We start from the raw sequence: 18440 nt of genomic DNA on the forward strand, positions 1-18440 counted from the left end.
GAGGCATGGAGACAGAAAGTAGAACAACGTTTAGTAGATGCTGGGAGGATAGTGTGGGGGTGTTGGGAGAGGAGGTGGGGATGGTTAATGGGTAACAAAAGTAAAAAAGAAATGTATATATTTTTATATATATAATGTTATTCTTTCTTTCTAACTGTATATTTATATATTTATATTTAGAGCACATATTAATATATAACTTTCTAATTATATGTAAATATATAAATGTATTTATATAGTTATAATTTTATATATAGTTAGTTATATATTAATATGTGTGCTATCAAGTGCTTTCTAACCATATATACAGTTATAAATACATATATGTATATATATACATACATATAATCAGATACATATCTATGTATATACACATATAAAAATATATATTTAAAAATACGTAGAGAGAGAGTCAGAAAGAATGAATAAGACCTAGTATTTGATAACACAAGAGGGAGTCTACAGTCAATAATAATTTAAATGTACTTTTATTTTTTATTTTTTTATTTCTACAAAATAATTTATATTAAATTTAATAAAAATTATTTTAAGATAATTTAATAAATTAATTTAATAAAATAATTTTTATTTCTATAAAATTTGGGGGGAACAGGTGGTATTTGGCTACATGAGTAAGTTCTTTAGTGGCGATTTGTGAGATTTTGGTGCACCCATCACCCGAGTAGTATACACTGAACCTAATTTGTAGTCTTTTATCCCTCACCCCCCTCCCACCCTTTCCTGCCAAGTCACCAAAGTCCGTTGTATCATTCTTATGCCTTTGCATCCTCATAGCTTAGCTCCCACATATGAGTGAGAACCTATGATGTTTGGTTTTGCATTCCTGAGTTACTTCACTTAGAATAATAGTCTCTAATTCCATCCAGGTTGCTGCAAATGCCATTAATTCATTCTTTTTTACGGCTGAGTAGTATTCCATCATATATACATATACATATATATATATATATAAAATATATATATATTTTCTTTTTCCACTCTTTGATTGATGGGCATTTGGGCTGATTGCAATTTTTTTTTCAATTGTGAGTTGTGCTGCTATGAACATGCATGTGCAAGTATTTTTTTGTATAATGACTTTTCTTCCTCTGGGTAGATACCCAGTAGTGGGATTGGTTTTAAAAATAACTAAAAGTGTATAATAGGATTTTTTTGTAACACAAAGGATAAATGCTTGGGGGGATGGATACCCCATTTTCCATGATGTGATTATTACACGTTGCATGCCTGTATCCAAACATCTTATGAACCCCCAAAATAGGTACACCTACCATGTACCCACAAAAATTAAAAATTTAAATGTAACAAAAAAATCCCACAAAAGATCTGACTTTGTACACATATAATAATAGGAATGTACATGTTTTTGAATAACGTACCTTCTATTTGAATTTTTAGAACATGTTGTTTAGATAATGGTCACAGATGTATTCCACATACTTTTTATTCTTCAAGAAAATCACTCTTTATTCATACTAACACTGCAAAACTAAACAGACCCTAAACTATTATAAGCACTGTTTCTCAATAAGGAAAAGAAAAAGATTTTTACAGAAGACCAACACACACACACACACACACACACACACACACACACACACACACACACGAATTCAATACCGTTCATCTCAACTCTGTATTACTATCATTACCTATGTGAGTATGAGATGGAGTTGATAATTTACAACACCTCCACATGTCCCTTGGACAATGGCACTGCTGGCTGTCAAGCAGATTGATGGTTTTCACTGAGCAATTCCCTATGTAAATTTCAGAATTCACTTTAACAGTCATTTGAACTGTCACAGTATGAATTATGGACTGAAGCACATTCTGCTTTGCTATTTCCACAGAAAAGCTCCTTGTGAATATTAAATTAGATGGGGAGAAGACATTTTCAAGTCAAATACCTTAAACTATGATACCTAGGCTTAGAATGAACATTGAAAACTATTTTGTTTCTAAGGGGGATATGAATTTTAATTCAAATGACTCATTTTTATTATAATAACGTACATATGTATATATGTGGTGGCCTATATATTCATAGCTGTGACTTCTTTTTCTTTTGGCAATATATTCTTTATACTGCAGAACTAAAATTCTTGGACTATTTGTGTTAAATAATGTAGGAGGATCCAAAACGAATTAAATAACTGGTTTTACCCCTAGAAAGTTATGTTACACCTTCAAAAATATAAGCATAATTATAAAACAAAATAATGGCATGTAGAATATATGGATTAATTGGAGTGATTTCAAAATGTCATTAATAACTCTGGCACTGCATCCAACTTAGAGTCTGGTAATGAAAAAGGGGGTGACATGATACCAGATAGCCTCAGATCATGGTATGACACAAGCAAAAAGCAGACATCAGCTTGTGAAAAGAGAGATGATTTCTGTGAAAAAATACACAGATCAAATTTCAAAAATCATTTTAGGAAGAAATGTCGATTAATAAAGAGCTTTGAATGTTGAGCTGAGCAGTTTAAATTTCAAATAATAGCATTAATGACATACCATAGGTCTTTAAATGCGAATATGACATGGTAAAATCATGTTTAAGAAGACTGATGAAAATGCGTAGGTTGACTGAGGCTTGAGTTAAGCATTGAAGACTACCTTAGATAGGGTGCATAAAACAGACCTGGAATAAAGAGCTACGCTGGCAAGCGCTGTAGTAATTTAAATAAGATAGAATGAAACTGTACCAAGAAACAATAGGCAGAGCTCAATACCTAATTGAGGGAGGAATTTGAAAAAATAGTACAAATCTACTGTAAGTTTTTGAAATGGAGAATTGAAATAATTATATTGATATTAAGGAATTGATAGTAATGAATTAATGATATTAATTCACTATAAGTGAAATAATTATGGTGATATTAAAGGTGATAGATAAATTAAAAAGCTGCACTAGTTTGAGGTTATTCATATGATATGAATTACTTAGCAACCAGAAGTTGGCTATAATAGTCATGCACTTCATATATATCTCTATCTATGTACGTATAAACAGTCATTCCTTGGTTGGTTCCAGGACCCCTGGGGATACTAAAAACCACAAATGCTCAAGTCTTTGATATAAATGACATAACGTTTGCACATAACTTAATCATACCCTCCCAACAAGTATAAATCTAGATTACTTATAATAACTAGCACAATGTAAATGTTATATAAATAGTTGTAATACTATACTGGCTTTTCATTTGTATTTTTATAGTAGGTTTTTAATTTTTATTTTTATTTCAATAAGTTTTTGGGGTACAGGTGGTTTTTGGTTATGGGGATAAGTGTTTTAGTGGTGATTTCTGAGATTTTAGTGCACCCATCACCTGAGCAGTGTACACTGTACAAAATATATAGTCTTCTATTCCCCACCCTCCCTCCCAACCTTCCCCCCATGTCTCCAAAGTCCATTATATCCCTCTTAGGGCTTTGCATCCTCATAGATTAGCTTCCACTTGTAAGTGAGAACATATGGTGTTTGGTTTTCCATTCCTGAGTTATTTCACTTAGAATAATGGCCTCCAGCTCCATCCAATTTGCTCCAAAAGACATTATTATTTTGTTCATTGTTATGGCTGAGTTGTATTCCATGGGGGTGTGTGTGTGTGTGTGTATATATACATGTATATATACGTATGTATATACATATATATACGTGTGTATATACATGTATATATACACACACACACACACATATATATATATATAAGTGTGTATCATTTTCTTTATCCAGTTGTTGGTTGATGGGCACTTAGGTCAGTTCCATATATCTGCAACTGCAAGTAGTGCTCCTATAAATATGCATGTGCATGTGTCGTTTTCAAACACATACTGACTTCTTTTCCTTTGAGTAGGTACCCAGTAGTGGGATTGCTAAATCAAATAGTAGTTCAAGTTTTAGTTTTTCAAGGAATCTCCATACTGTTTTCCACAGTGGTTGTACTAATTTACCTTCCCACCAGCAGTGTAAAAGTGTTCCCTTTTCACCACATCCATGCCAACATTTATTGTTTTTTGACTTCATAATCATGGTCATTCTTGTGGTAGTACGGTGGTATCACATTGTGGTTTTAATTTGCATTTCTCTCATAATTAGTGATGTTGAGCATTTTTTCATGTGTATTGGCTATTTGTGCGTCTTGTTTTGAGATTTGTCTATTCATGTCCTTTGCCCACTTTTTGATGGGATTATTTGTTTTTTAAAAATAATTTCCCTCCATGAATGGTTAAATCCACAGATGCAAAACCCATGGCTATGAGAAGGATGGCTGTATAGGGCTATATTAATAACCAAATTCAAGATTCTTACAAAATCTTGACTTTTTATTTATTTATTTATTTTGTTTGTTTGTTTGTTTGAGACAAGGTCTTGTGCTGGAGTGCAACTGTGTGATCACGGCTCACTGCAGCCTCAATCCTCCCAAGCTGAAGCAATCCTCCTAGGTCAGCCTCCCGAGTAGCTGAGATTAGAGCACATACCACCACACCTGGCTAATGTTTTGTCCTTTTTTAGTGATGGGGTTTTGCCATTTTCCCCAGTCTGATCTAGAATTCCTGGGCTCAAGCAATCTGTTGCCTTGGCTTCCCAGAGTGCTGGGATAACAGGCATAAGCCACCCCACCCAGCCCTTACAAAGTCTTAATAGAACATTAAATTGTATATTTACTTTGGACACCAGTGGAAAAAGAAAATAAATTAATTAGTACAATATAGGTAAAAAGGAGAGAATAAACATAATTCAGGCTTGTGTTTTGGTTAGAATCCTAGTATGTTCTCCACCAAAGAACAGCCATTCTATTATAGTATCTATTGACTACATTTACATATCAGGTTCTCAACAAAGAATGTAACTTCTGCCAGGCGCGGTGGCTCAGGCCTGTAATCCCAGCACTTTGGGAGGCCAAGGCGGGCAGATCACGAGGTCAGGAGATCGAGACCATCCAGGCTAACACGGTGAAACCCCGTCTCTACTAAAAATACAAAGAATTAGCCAGGCGTGGTGGCGGGGGCCAGTAGTCCCAGCCATTGGGGAGGCTGAGGCAGGAGAATGGCGTGAACCCGGGAGGCGGAGCTTGCAGTGAGCCAAGATGGCGCGACTGCACTCCAGCCTGGGCCACAGAGGGAGACTCTGCCCTTCTCCCCCCCCCAAAAAAGGAATGTAACTTTGTAACTTCAATCTCCTTGCATTCTTTTTTATTAATCAAAGCCACCTACACTTAAAAAAGAAAAAAAAAAAAAGATTTTTAAGGAAGGTTAAAAACTTTTTTAAGGAAGATTAAAAGGTTCTTAAGGAAGATTGAAAGACTGAGCAGTGTACACTGTACACAATATATCAATAATATAATCAATCAGTAACCTCATGTACTTTTTTTTTTTTAATTGTCCTATAGGATATACCTGAAATACAGTACTGGGTGTGTCCTGTAGATCTACTTTAAGAGAATAATTCTCTCTAGTTATATCAGCACCAGGGAGTGAGAATGTTATGAGTCTTATGAAACTTGCTATTTCATGATAGGAGAGTGGATAAGAATACTGTACACTAACCAAAGATCCACAGGATAAATTTGCTTTAAATTTGAGCCCCAAGGAAAGCTGTGTTTCTTCTGAACTACTAGTTCATTCCTCGTCTTATGCGACTGGTCATGCCCTTGTCTTTGCTCTGGCTAACTTTGCAACCCATCTCCAGTAAATACATACAAATTCATGAAAGTCATACTATGAACCTACATACACCTAACTTGGTTTTTTTCCTTATTATCTTTTCATTCTGTTGTACTTTCTATTTATTCTGTGCTATTGCATGAATTTCTGTGAACCACTGCAAATCTTCACAACAGGCAGAACATACTAATAAGTAGGCTTAAGTGTTAAGCCCTAAATCAGGTAACTTCACCTTATGATATGTAAATTTCATAACATTCCTGCATAGTGTTTTCGTTATCACCAGTACAGTGTTGAGAAAAAAATCAATTTCACACTGGTACAAATACTTCAGGAGATAGAAGCATAAACAGGAAATCCTAAAGTCCTACTGAGAAAAACATTGAAAAAGAAACCTAGCTATAAAATAATAATAATTGTGGATTAACTAAAGTAGCAAAGAAATGAATGACCCTGGCCAAAACATTCAAAATGGACATTTTAAAACAGTAAGTTAACTGTTTGATCTTACATGATGCCTTTTAGATTGATATATGCTCATGATTCATTTATCATTCATTTGCTTTTTCATATTAATGATTCTGCTAAGCAACTGTTTTTATTTTGTTCCTGGGATACTAATTACCTTTACCCGATTTCAATCAATCAATCAATAATAATCTATACTCCCATACACACATAAATAAAACCGTTGCCTTAGTTTGTTTTGCTAATTTTCCATTTCATTCTACTTTCTCCAGACTGTCAGAAGAACCATGCTGTATATGTAGAGGGAAAAGGGGTTTTTCTTTCAGAAAGTATGACCAACTTCAAAAATTCCCTAACACTTATTTTAATCAAATCATTATAACACCGGCCTATGGAGATGCAAGAGGTGTGTGATTTTTGTGACTTCAAAAGCCTTTAAATTTGTTTGAATTTTGTTCTTCCTATTATTTAAATAGCATTAAATCACTTTTGTATGTTGTAAGCATTGTGAATGGGCATAATAATTAGATTCTAGTTACCTCTTACAAGTTATGTGACTTCGAACAAGTTATATATTTCTGTACCTTGGTTGATTCATTTGTAAAATGGGAAAAATAACAGAATTTCTCAGAATTGGTATAAAGATTAAATAAAGTAATACATGTAACTGCTTAGAAAAAATGTTTGACATATGCTAAGTACTTGGTAAATGTTCTCTGATGTTACGATAAATACTATATTCAATATGATCATACATTTTCACCTTATCTTTTGCATTTTTATTGGAAATGGATGAAATAGCACATAAACTCTTGTGAGCAGAGAAAGGTAAGAAATAGAAACAAAATACTGACAGCTTCCATCTATAATTTGCCAATGTAATCACCACATAGTGTGGCAGTGACGGAAGTCGTTACCATCACTCCTTAACGGAACCTGTGCAGCTTGCTGATCACCCTATCTGATCCCTAGGGGACAGAGTAGTATTTCAATTTTTGACAGACTTGTCCATTATTAAACTAGACATCTGGCCCCCGTTGTTAACAACTAGTTGTTTGTAATATGTGGACAGTCTACAAGTTTTCCCACAGGGAGTTAAATGAGGTCCAAATGTGTTAATCCGCTTTTATCCCTATTCACACAGTGGTTTACAAGATAGCTAAGTGTGCCCTTGTAATAACAATTCATCATTATGACTCCATGTAAGTCCAGTGCAAGAAAGCCAAGAACAACCAGCTCGCTGTTTCTTAGATTTACAGTTTTCTGGCTTTATATGCAAAGTCTATTTCTTACCCATATTTATATACTGTGAAAATTGGAAGTAATACAATTCTGAATTCAAGGAATGCATACACAGAGGGATATGGTTCTCACCCTTTAAGGCTGTGGCATGATTGCAGTAGTGCTGAGACTACGGAAACACTGATTGGAAGAGAGGTACAGCTGAGACTTTAAAGAGGAAAGAGGTCAAAGAGTTGGAGATGTGTCCCCTACACATCAGCCATGCTTGACAATTGGGTTCTGTTTCGGTTTTCCTTCACTGCTTCTATTTGTCAGAAAAGACTTAAGATCAATACGTCCAATCCAAGGCAAAATTGTGGAAGAAATCTCACTGTCCTTGGTCTCCCTCTTTTGCTGATTATCTTCTGCCTCACATCCAAGAGCATATTTTTCCCTATTTCTTTCAGGCAACTAGGGCTTTCCAGGTTCTCACCTCTTTACCTCCAAACTCCAAAGCCATTTCCACTTCCCAGTCAAGAAAGACAAGTAAGTCTAATATCACTGGTGAACTAATTTATTTCATTTATATTAATGATTTATTTTTTCAAGTATGTACAGTGGTTCCTCCTTAATTTGAAAATATACTACATATAAGACTTTATGTATGAGTTAGCTTGTTCTACCTGTACCTAGTTGTTAAGGAGTCAGGGTCAGAAATTTCTAATTCACTCCTCTGCTTTTATATGACCAGCTACAGAAAATCCAATGTCATTTCACGGTGTTTTCTGGCCTCCATGGAGCCTAGTTTTCTATTCATCTGCTGCAAGCATGTACATGATCACTCTTCTACATGAGAGGTATGCAATGAAATATCCCAGTGGTTTAGGGTCCTCCAATACCCAGGTGCTGGGACAAATTGTGAGCCCAAATACACATAAACAAAGCTGTAAGCTGGAGAGACGGGGTAGTTTGCTGCAAGGCATGCAAAGGAACCTCAGCTGCTAAGAGCACAAAGTTTTCGTTTTTATTACATGAGTGTTTAAGAAAACTACAGTGACAAAACACATAATATCAGAAAAGTTGTCACTATCAGTGATTGTTTTAGTCAATAAAAAACTAATGATGAAGTTTGGTTGACAAAGTAAAACATGGTTATCAGCTGTGGTGAATTTCTTGGTTTCTATGTTCTGGAGCACAATAATAGTAATACATATATATTAGATATCCATACTTGATATGGATTACATTGCATGTTTGACAGAGTAACAGTGTTCTATACTTTATTTAATGGCAAGAGTAAAACAGTATCTATGCTCAATATTGACAATTTGTTTATTCATAAAGTGTGATCATTTGCTGATACCTTTAAACTTTCACACACCACCACCACTTCTACTTCTGAAGAAGTTTCTGGCCCTGCGTATCCATCTCTACTCTACATAAGCAGAAAACTCAAGATGAGAAGGGACTTAAAGTTCCCCACCACCTTCACTTGCATCCTACCGTCTACAACCCCACCCAACCAATTTTGACTTTGTGCTGAGTATGAAATTGTGTCAGTGCTCCAGGCCCACCCTTCTCTTCTGTAAGTGATTTTCTACATAGCTATGGATGGCTTCAGTAACAAGTCACATGTAAGGCCCAGTTTGGTCTCTTGAACTCCAGACCCATACTTCCAAATGCCTCCTGACTTTCCTCAGTTCCTTGAAAATGCCTTGCTCTCTTCCGACACTGGCCTTTTAGGCAAGCTGCTCCTTAGCCTGAAATACTCTTTTCCCATTTAATCTACCAGCATCTTCTCATCCTTAGACCTCGATCTCAACACAGGTTTCTTTGAAAACTTTCCCCAGACCACCATTTGATCTGCCAGACTAGACTCATCTTCCATCATGCTCTCTCATAAAATTGTGCAATTCTCCTTTATAGCGTAGCACAACTGTAATTAAGTTCGTGTATGTATTTTTAAATCTAATATGGTTTCCACTACTGTAAAATCATTTACATCTGAACTAGGTCTGTTTTGTTCACAATTTTATCCCTAGTGCTTAGTGTGCTTCTTGATAATTAGTAGGTGTTTAATGTCTGTGAAAGAATGATGCCAATGTTGTTAACGGTTTCTGCAGGCTATCATTTAAATTTTGAAATGATAAAGACCAATATATCCACATCTGTCAGAAGTTTCTGTAGGGAGATGTTATTTAGCAAAAACATAACTAGCTCTACTGATACAGTGGTTATTTTAATCCGCTTATAATGATGGTGTTTCACCAATTTTATTTTATTTTATTTATTTATTTATTTATTTTATTTATTTATTTTTTTTTTTGAGACAGAGTCTCGCTCTGTCGCCCAGGCTGGAGTGCAGTGGCGCGATCTCGGCTCACTGCAAGCTCCGCCTCCCGGGTTCACGCCATTCTCCTGCCTCAGCCTCCTGAGTAGCTGGGACTACAGGCGCCCGCCACCGCGCCCGGCTACTTTTTTGTATTTTTAGTAGAGACGGGGTTTCACCGTGGTCTGGATCTCCTGACCTTGTGATCCGCCCACCTCGGCCTCCCAAAGTGCTGGGATTACAGGCGTGAGCCACCGCGCCCGGCCAGTTTCACCAATTTTATAGCCATCATACCAATTCTCTGACCCTGTATGTTAGCCTACTTCATTTTTTTTTTTTTCAGAATTGCCACATAAGATCACAAAGCAATATAAAAGATAAATTGCCCCATACTGCATTTTTATTCCTAAATATTTTATCTAAAAGTCTTATTTCTTTGGTAATATGTCTGACATTCATATCCATCCTAATTTCAAAAAGAAGTTGAGCAGATGACTATAATATATTGTTATCAATGTGGACACAGTTTATCCTATTCACTATCTCACAATGTTTAGATAGATGTCTGTTACTTAAATTACAACTCAATTGCTAATGATTAAGATCCTGTGAAAAGAGTTTTTTTCCTATGACCCATAAAAAAAAATCCCATATCCAATCAAGGATTGTCAAAGATTAAAAATAATTGTCTTTCTGGATAATTATTTATTGTTTTGATTGCTTTTGCAGAGAAAATTTTAATTATAAATTTAAAACTCAGAAAAAAGACATCTTGATGAAGGATACTGCTCAACATTAAATATTGCTCAGAAAAGGCCAACTTAACTTAATTTCAAATTATAAGTATATAAGGCAACTGATTACCGTTTCACTGTAAAAAATATTGCTTTTTGCTCTATTTTCTAAAGATAACTTAGACAAGCATGGTGCTTAATAAATAATATGACATAGGCAATACATGAATACTCTAATAAAAACAGATGAACCATCAATGATAAAATGATTGATTGCTATGATCTCAATGTTAGTGTCCCCATGAAATTCATATATTGGAACATAATACCGGATGTGACAGTATTCAGAAGTGGAACCCCGGGGAAGCGATTAAGTCACTCACAGAAGTACTGCTAATATATAACCAAGTACAGAAAGTGGATATATGATAGCTGTTAACTTGAATCAGACTTTAAAAACAAAGTGTCAGTAATTTGAAAAGTCACATTTCAATTTTATTTATAAGAGTTGGTCAAAAGAAAAGAACTCTGTGTGTTTTATATAAAATATTGATGTCTGAATTCTTAGTAGTGACTGAAAAACAATAATTATCAAGTAATACACTTTTCTCTGCATTTTATATATTCTCCTATATATATTCAAAGTCTGTTTTTTATATCATTACCTGTTTAAGTTTCTAATTTTCTATTGTGGATTTTTTCATAATATAGTCGATACTGATAAGAAACACAGGATTGTCTAAACTCTTCCTAAAGTAAATGCTTAAATCATTTTCGCAGACATTGTATATGCAGAGTTGATGCCACTATCTGATTAAAGAGTAAAAATAATGTGTCATTCATTTTAACGGCACTCAAAAATTTAAAATTGTCTTTACTAACCTGAACTTAAAATTTAGAATAAATATTTTATAAGAAATGGCTGCTTTTCAAAACAATATATAATTTATTATGGGGGATAAAATTAGTAATTTGTAAAATGTTTAATATTTCAATTCAAAACCTATTCTCACAACTGAATTTGATTATGTAAAGCAATATATTTTGCAGTTTATATCTAAAATTACACATATTCCAAATGCTGTTGAAATATTTCTCTATTTTTATAAATACCTCTTAAACTGTTAATTGGATTGACTTGTACTGTGTTAAAATCCTTTAACGTTTTAACAACTACAATGCATTAGTTGACTTCCTTTAATTACTTCTAAAGGCCACCTATAAAATACAACAGGTATACATGAAATTATTGGATTTGAAACAAGTGACCTGATTTTTGAAAACTAGAATGGTCTTAATTAAATAAATGACTTTCTCTTCTATGGCTACAACTGAGGATTTTCCATTAACAGTAATTGGAATTGTGACAATTTATTCACATTAAGTGCATTGTGTTCCAAAGTTTAAAATTACTAAATCATGATGAAACAGGAGAAGGCTTGTATAAGTGTCTGATGACTTTTAAAACCTGTAACTTATCAGTCTTTAACTGCAAGAGAATACCCTAAATCTTTATTGCTTTGTGAATCGTAGAAATATTAAAACAGAAAACAGGTTTGGAGCAGTGGCTCACACCTATAATCCCAGCACTTTGGGAGGCCAAGGCAGGAAGATGGTTTGGTGCCAGGAGTTGAATATTGAATGTTGAATGCCTTGAGCCATCTCTAATATGTGACTTCAACTACTTTATTTTCAAGCAAATGCCGAATATCCTTTCTGCAAATGGTGCAGAATCTTCTTGACAGTCTTAAAATGGAAATTCTATAAGGACATCATCATAACATAAACAATACTGTCAATATTCTGGGGTGAATTAACCTCTTATCATATCTGTGACCTCCTCTAGACTGAGCACTATTTCATATTCCTTTCCATAGTTGTCCCAAAACCTAACTTAATGGGGCTCTGAGATGTAGCAAACATTCAAATATTAGCTGAATGAATACATGGCCATTAAAGACATATCATACAAACCACTTGAATTAGATTTTTGTTTTTTACTCAGGATGTCAAACAAATAAGTGTGCATCATATATACAAAAGACATCCCTACACATAAGCAATATTCTCATTTAACAACTCTCAAATTTATTTTGTGGCCTCACAGAAGTAGTGTTATCCATGTGCTAAGTTCTCTGCACTGCTGTGTCTAACCCTATTCCCATATGTCCTACTCAGAAAATGATATCAGAGTGCAAATGAGAGAGAAGCAATTATCTAAGGATAGCATTAAGATAATACAAACACATATATATTCATTACATATATTATAACATATTATTCATCACATATATTTGTAATATATGATGCATTACATAACAATATACAATTTTTAGCATATCATATGCGATATTTTATAATACATATATTACAAAAACAATGCAGATCTGTTACATATACACTATATACATTACATGTACATTATGCCAGTGTATGTGTATGTGTTTATACCTACACAAAAGGTGGCACAATATAAATTTAGGTGACCTACTTATCCAAAGTTGGTTCACAGAAAATCTATGGTACGGAATACATACTTCCTACATCCTAATAGGCCCATCAATATTATGTCTTAACACCCATTTGAGTATCTATGATATGCTTCATTCATTTTCATATGCCAGTCAACTATGACCTAAGATGGAGTTTGAAATTCCTACAGCGAGTAACAAGGTAGAAGTGTTTATATTCCTACATTTGGAACACAATTCCCCCATCATTACAAGGATGTGTCTCTCTAGATCCAGAAGACAGCTATCTTGATTCAGATTCTGCCAGAAGGTAAGCTTGAGATAGGATTGCAGCAGAAGCAGTTTATTTGGGAATTGATCACAAATAAAATACCAGTAGGGGAGAAGAGAGACAGAAGCCAATAAAGCTTTCAGTATTAAGCCAGTTATCACTGCGGGCAAATGGAGCTCAGTCCCTTTGGACACCGTGTAGGATATGCTTCAGAATTATCCAAGCTGAGGAGCAAGGAAGCAAAAGTATTGATTCAGAAATAGTCTATTTACTCAGTGACACTCTAGCTTTTTCTCCAAGCAGGACTTATGTGCACCTGAGGTTGGTAGTGGGGAGAAAACTTCATGCAGGAGGTGTTCAGTGAAAGTTGCTTTGAGAATATGGGCAGAGCACTAAATGTATCTGTTGTTGGAAATGACCTACCTACTCCTACATGAAAGACGGCTTCCTCCTAAACTCTATAGAGATTAAGTCCAAGAAGATAACTGAGTAGAATAAGACTGCTATTCAGGTGTAATTGCAAAGAGGAATTTGTCACCGTAGTATAGACAAGGAAGATGACTTCACCTACCACATATTGGCTTAGGATTTTGAAAAGGAAAAAAAAAAAAGGATTGCAAACAGCAAATCAGAAGTGAACAAGGGAACTAACATTTAATGAGCACCTAAACAATGCTAGGTGCTGTAAATTATTCTTATAAATTCAAATAAATTAAATGAAAAGAACTTAAGAATTTCTTGAGGGATTTGAATAACAATGAGCTGAACTGAAGAGTCATCTTTACACTGGTAAGATATAATATCCAAGACAAGTATTTAATTTACCAAAATTTCAGTTTCTTTGTGCCTAACATAATTACCTGCTATTCAGAGTTTGAGGATTAACTAAGAGAGAACATATCACACAGTTAAAAGAACCTGGGAGAACTTAGTTCCAACTAAATGTTAGTTCTGTACCTCTCCATCCTTCCTCTTGTCACAGTTTTATAAGATAAATAGTATAATTCCCATTATAAAAAATAAGATTGCTGAATCTCATAATGGCTGAATGACTTTCCCAAGGCCACTCAGCTAGTGAAGGAAACAGCCAAGGACTGAAGTCTGGGTTTCTCTGATTCCAAGTATCTTGCCTTCAAAGATTAACAACAAATGGAACCAAAATCAAAAAATAGTTTTCCATGAAGCCACAAAATTAGCCAAGTCCTTAAAAATGGTTGAATGATTGTCTTAAATGTTTAATAACGCATTTTAGTGGCAAATGTGGCCTGCTTTTTAAGTTAAAGTTGGGGTAGCATGACCTTTTAATATAACATAACATTTTAACCATTCTGCAAAACTTTTTTAATATAGCAGTGATCCATTTAGGCAGTGTTCAACTAACCAAAATTCTTAATTACTAAAATATTTCTGCAGCATCCTTAAAAAAATGAGGGCAACCACATGAAAATTAACATATTGGATATGATATTTAAAACAAGCAAGCAACAATACCATCACTATAACCAAAGTATGTGCTTTATGTGTTTAATCTATCTCACACTTTCTCCAAAGAGGATTTCTATTCTATATAATGATCCTGAGGTCTGGAACTAAGTGTACATTCAGTCACTAGGAACACCATGCTACACTTAAAAAGCCATTTAACCAGGCTAATACAGTTTATCTAAATGTCAATTTGTATTACAAATTCACTTAAAAATTATTTTCTTTATCTTCAGTTTACTCAAACACTTTACAAGAATACTGAGAAATTGGTATTACTTCTTTACATTTTTAGCCAATAAGTGTGCTTTTGCCTAAAAGAGATTGAATCAAAATATCCTCTACAAAACATCCATCTCCCTTCAAATTACTAATATGAGACCAAACAAGATGCCCATAATTGATGCTCAAGATAAAATCCTGGGTGTGTAGAGACAGGAGTTGGTATGGGGAGCTGAAAAGGTGGAGAAAAGAAACAGAGTGTATTGGTCAGTGGTGAATGAGAAGCAGATTTTGGATTGGACCAATAATGGGTCTTTTATATAATTAAAATAGAACATCAATACTAAACTAAACTTCAATGAAACATTTCAATTGAGTTAAGAACCTAGTTAGTATACATGTATTATTTTAAAACAAAGAAATGTGGCTTGTGATATATGGGATGACTATTCCATCAAATACTAAATTCGCTGAAATACAAAATGTGCTTGAGACAGAAATAGACAGAGGAATTTCAGAAGTTTGTGCAAAGCAGTAGTGCTATAAATAAAACACATGAACAATATTTTGCTAGCAATAAATATTCTAGTTTTGAAACTTACTTGTAATTTTGAGACATATATGCTGTTTCAGTTTAAAAAATATACTAGTTATGAAAAGGTTGTATCATGTTATACAAACACCATTATTCATAATGGTCAGAGTTACCTGTTCAAAGTGAGTATATTCTATTAAAAGGGTTGTCATTTTCACTAACTACCTGTTACATATTTAAACCAATTGTCTACCCAAAACTCCAAATGTTTAAACAGCATAAAATTTCCAGTGGCAAGTAGACACCTACTCAAGACAACACAGACAAGGAGTAGGTAAATAAACTCAGGAGATTTTGTTTCTAATGTGCGTTTTCAAACAACTTGCATGCAATTTTGAGTTTGATTAACCACACCTAAGGAAAAAACGCAAATTTTTTGGAACTGATATTGCATACCATTTGGGTGTATTGTACCTCTGATACCAGCCTTATACACATCCTAGAAAAGCATAGATAGACAAAAGAATAAGCACCAAATGAATGCAATAAATATCTTGCAAGAATAAGAAAAGTGTAAAGGAAAGGAGTTCCTTATCTATAGCAACAGTTCTATAGAGTCAAAATGGAGAGACAAATCAGAATCTCTTTTACTCCCTCCCCCAGCCTTAGTCTCCCTCTCTGGCTCCGTTTTCCTTTTCTCCCTCCTTTCCCCACTTCGGCCCTCCCATTTCCGTCTCTTTTTCAGCAATATTTACAGAACAATCCTCCACCACACCACTCACCTGTCATCGTTTTGCCATCCTTGGTCCCCTAGCAGCAAATCTCGAAACCTGTACCTGGGAGGCAGAGGGGGCACTTCGCTCTCCAAATCAACCATCCTTCCTCAAAGAGTGGGAAACATCAAACAACAAATGGAGGAGAGGAGGGAGAAAGAAAGAAAATATTGCGGAGTAGAGGGAGAGGACTAACAAGACGCTGTGGCCGAGAGAGGGATGGGAGAAGGGGAAGGGGACAGGGAGGGGGAGGGGGTCGGCTTGGAGCCGGAAGCTAAGGCTTGAAAGGGGGCTGGCTCCTCTTTCCTGAGGGTGTAATGGGGATGATGCAAACCCAACCCAGGAGCAAAAGTCTGGCTCTGACAAGAATCAACGCTGCCAAGGAACCGCCCCCAGGCTCGGCACCGCCTCTGGTCCCCAGGACCAGGGGGAGGCGAGTATAAAAAGTTACTTCGCCGAAAAAGACGCGCGGTGCCTAGAAAGAGGGGAGAGGGGTGGGAGTGAGCGCCGCTTGATGGTGAAGCACTTTCCTTAAAGGCAGGTGGCAGATCCTCCCAGAGGGCAGCCGCCCGGCCGCTGTTCTCTCGAGCGGGCTTGCACCCGGCACAGCCCCGAGCTGGCGGGAGTCGGGGGCGGTGGGTTTCGGCCCCAGACGCGTCCAACCCCGCTCTCCCCGCAATCTCCCTGCGGAGCCGGAGCTGGAGGCCCAGCCAATGAGACTCCCCCTCATTAGCATAGCACAGTGACGGCACGGGGGTGCCTTGGGGACAACCAATGGGGGCGAGCTAATTAGCGGATTGCGGGGCTCCAGACCCTTCTCTGGAAGGAGGGGGGCCAGGGTGCTTGGAGTGTTCCAATATGCCACCAGCTCCCTCGCTTTGATCGCCTTCAGTCCAGGTGGGCGGGATGAAAAAATTGCACGTTTCTGGAAAGGGAATCCCCACTCTCAGCCCCAGGAAAATCCCATTTTTTTCTCACATTCTGAAAGAAGGGAGGTGTTTCCCTGAACTCGGGGAAAAATGAAGGGCCACCTTAGGCCGCTGAAGAGAAGCATTTGGATGACAGGGAAAGCACATCGAAACGCACCGAGGATTTTACAGTAGTGAGTTGCTATTACTGCTGTTGCTGCTACTAGCAGCGTTGTGGGCTTCCAGGTGGCCTGGCCTCAGCCTTCGGTCCGCTTCTACTAGCGGTTCACGCGGAGGAAGAAGTGAGCCCGATTCACCAGGGTCTTTTTTTTTTTTTTTTTTTTTTTTCCAGTAAGAACCACTGCTTATACGAACCCTGCTACACAAGCTCTGGTTCTATTTGCGCTCACCGTTCCTTCCTTCAAAAACTGATTGCATCAGAGTATATACAGACCGAATACTGACCACCTGACAGCCTGGGCGGGAGGATACCCATATGGCTTCTCCTGCCCTTACTTAAGAACCTCTCTGTGTGAAGGAACAAGTTTGTTCCTTGATAAATGGATAAAATGTGAGAGACAATCATCAAAGAACATATAGAGGGATTTGGAAATACCTGTGAGATATACACACTTCTTCGAGGTGGGGGTCAAGGAAGACATTGAAAATGAACCAAGCCTATATTCGTTCGCAGCCTACTTTAGGGAAAGAAGAAACGTGAAGCAAGCAGAGAGAATAGTATGAGTAGAGTCTTAGTGATTTTTTTAGAATATATGGCTTATCCAGAAAATAGTGATTAATGTGGCATGATTAATGCTCCGTAGAGGTCATGTAGCAGGGGGTTTATTTAAGAAGCTAGAAATGAAGGAAGAAATCACTAAAACTTGTAACATCAAATGAAATATGATAACTACTGAAACCTGAAAAATAGCAGTTGAAATAAAAGTCATACCCTTTGTCTCTATCTTCAAAATCCTACTCATTCTTCCAGACCCATCTCAAATGACATATTCTCCATTAGATTTCTTGGTTTTTCCAGCTGCTTATGATGCCTTCTTCCTTTGAACCCCTTTGTTTGAACACTTCATAACTCATGTGGGTATTTTGCCTGGAGTGCTTACTATAACCTGACCTGCTATCTGTGCATTTTTCTTACATCTCTTCCCCTCTCCCTGTGGCTTAGCTTCCTCTAGCACAGGACCTTCAAAATAGCCACATTTCAACAAATAGGTGTGGAGTTGTATTAAAACCTATTAAACCTAGGAAATTAAGCATGGTTTTTTTCCATCCATACTTGTGCTCCTGTGGTATGTGTTTGTTTATGAA

General features: G+C 36.2%; 1 protein-coding gene across 8 annotated transcripts in view; it reads right to left on the reverse strand.

The window, feature by feature from the left end:
* KCNT2 (potassium sodium-activated channel subfamily T member 2) overlaps window positions 1-16892 on the reverse strand; it is a 398651-nt gene extending 381759 nt beyond the window's left edge. For 7 of the 8 annotated variants that reach the window (XR_012428599.1, XR_012428601.1, XM_005540295.4 and 4 more), the window contains exon 1: window positions 16216-16892. Coding sequence is in view for 5 of the 8 variants with exons in the window: in XM_005540295.4 (XP_005540352.1) it covers window positions 16216-16310 (95 nt within the window). In the remaining 3 variants the exon portion in view is untranslated. The remainder of the gene's footprint in view (window positions 1-16215) is intronic. The other variant, XM_074026523.1, reaches the window with a different exon arrangement.
* Window positions 16893-18440: the final 1548 nt, after the last annotated feature.

Source organism: Macaca fascicularis, chromosome 1 (assembly GCF_037993035.2).
Source record: "Macaca fascicularis isolate 582-1 chromosome 1, T2T-MFA8v1.1".
Taxonomy (NCBI): Eukaryota; Metazoa; Chordata; class Mammalia; order Primates; family Cercopithecidae; genus Macaca; species Macaca fascicularis.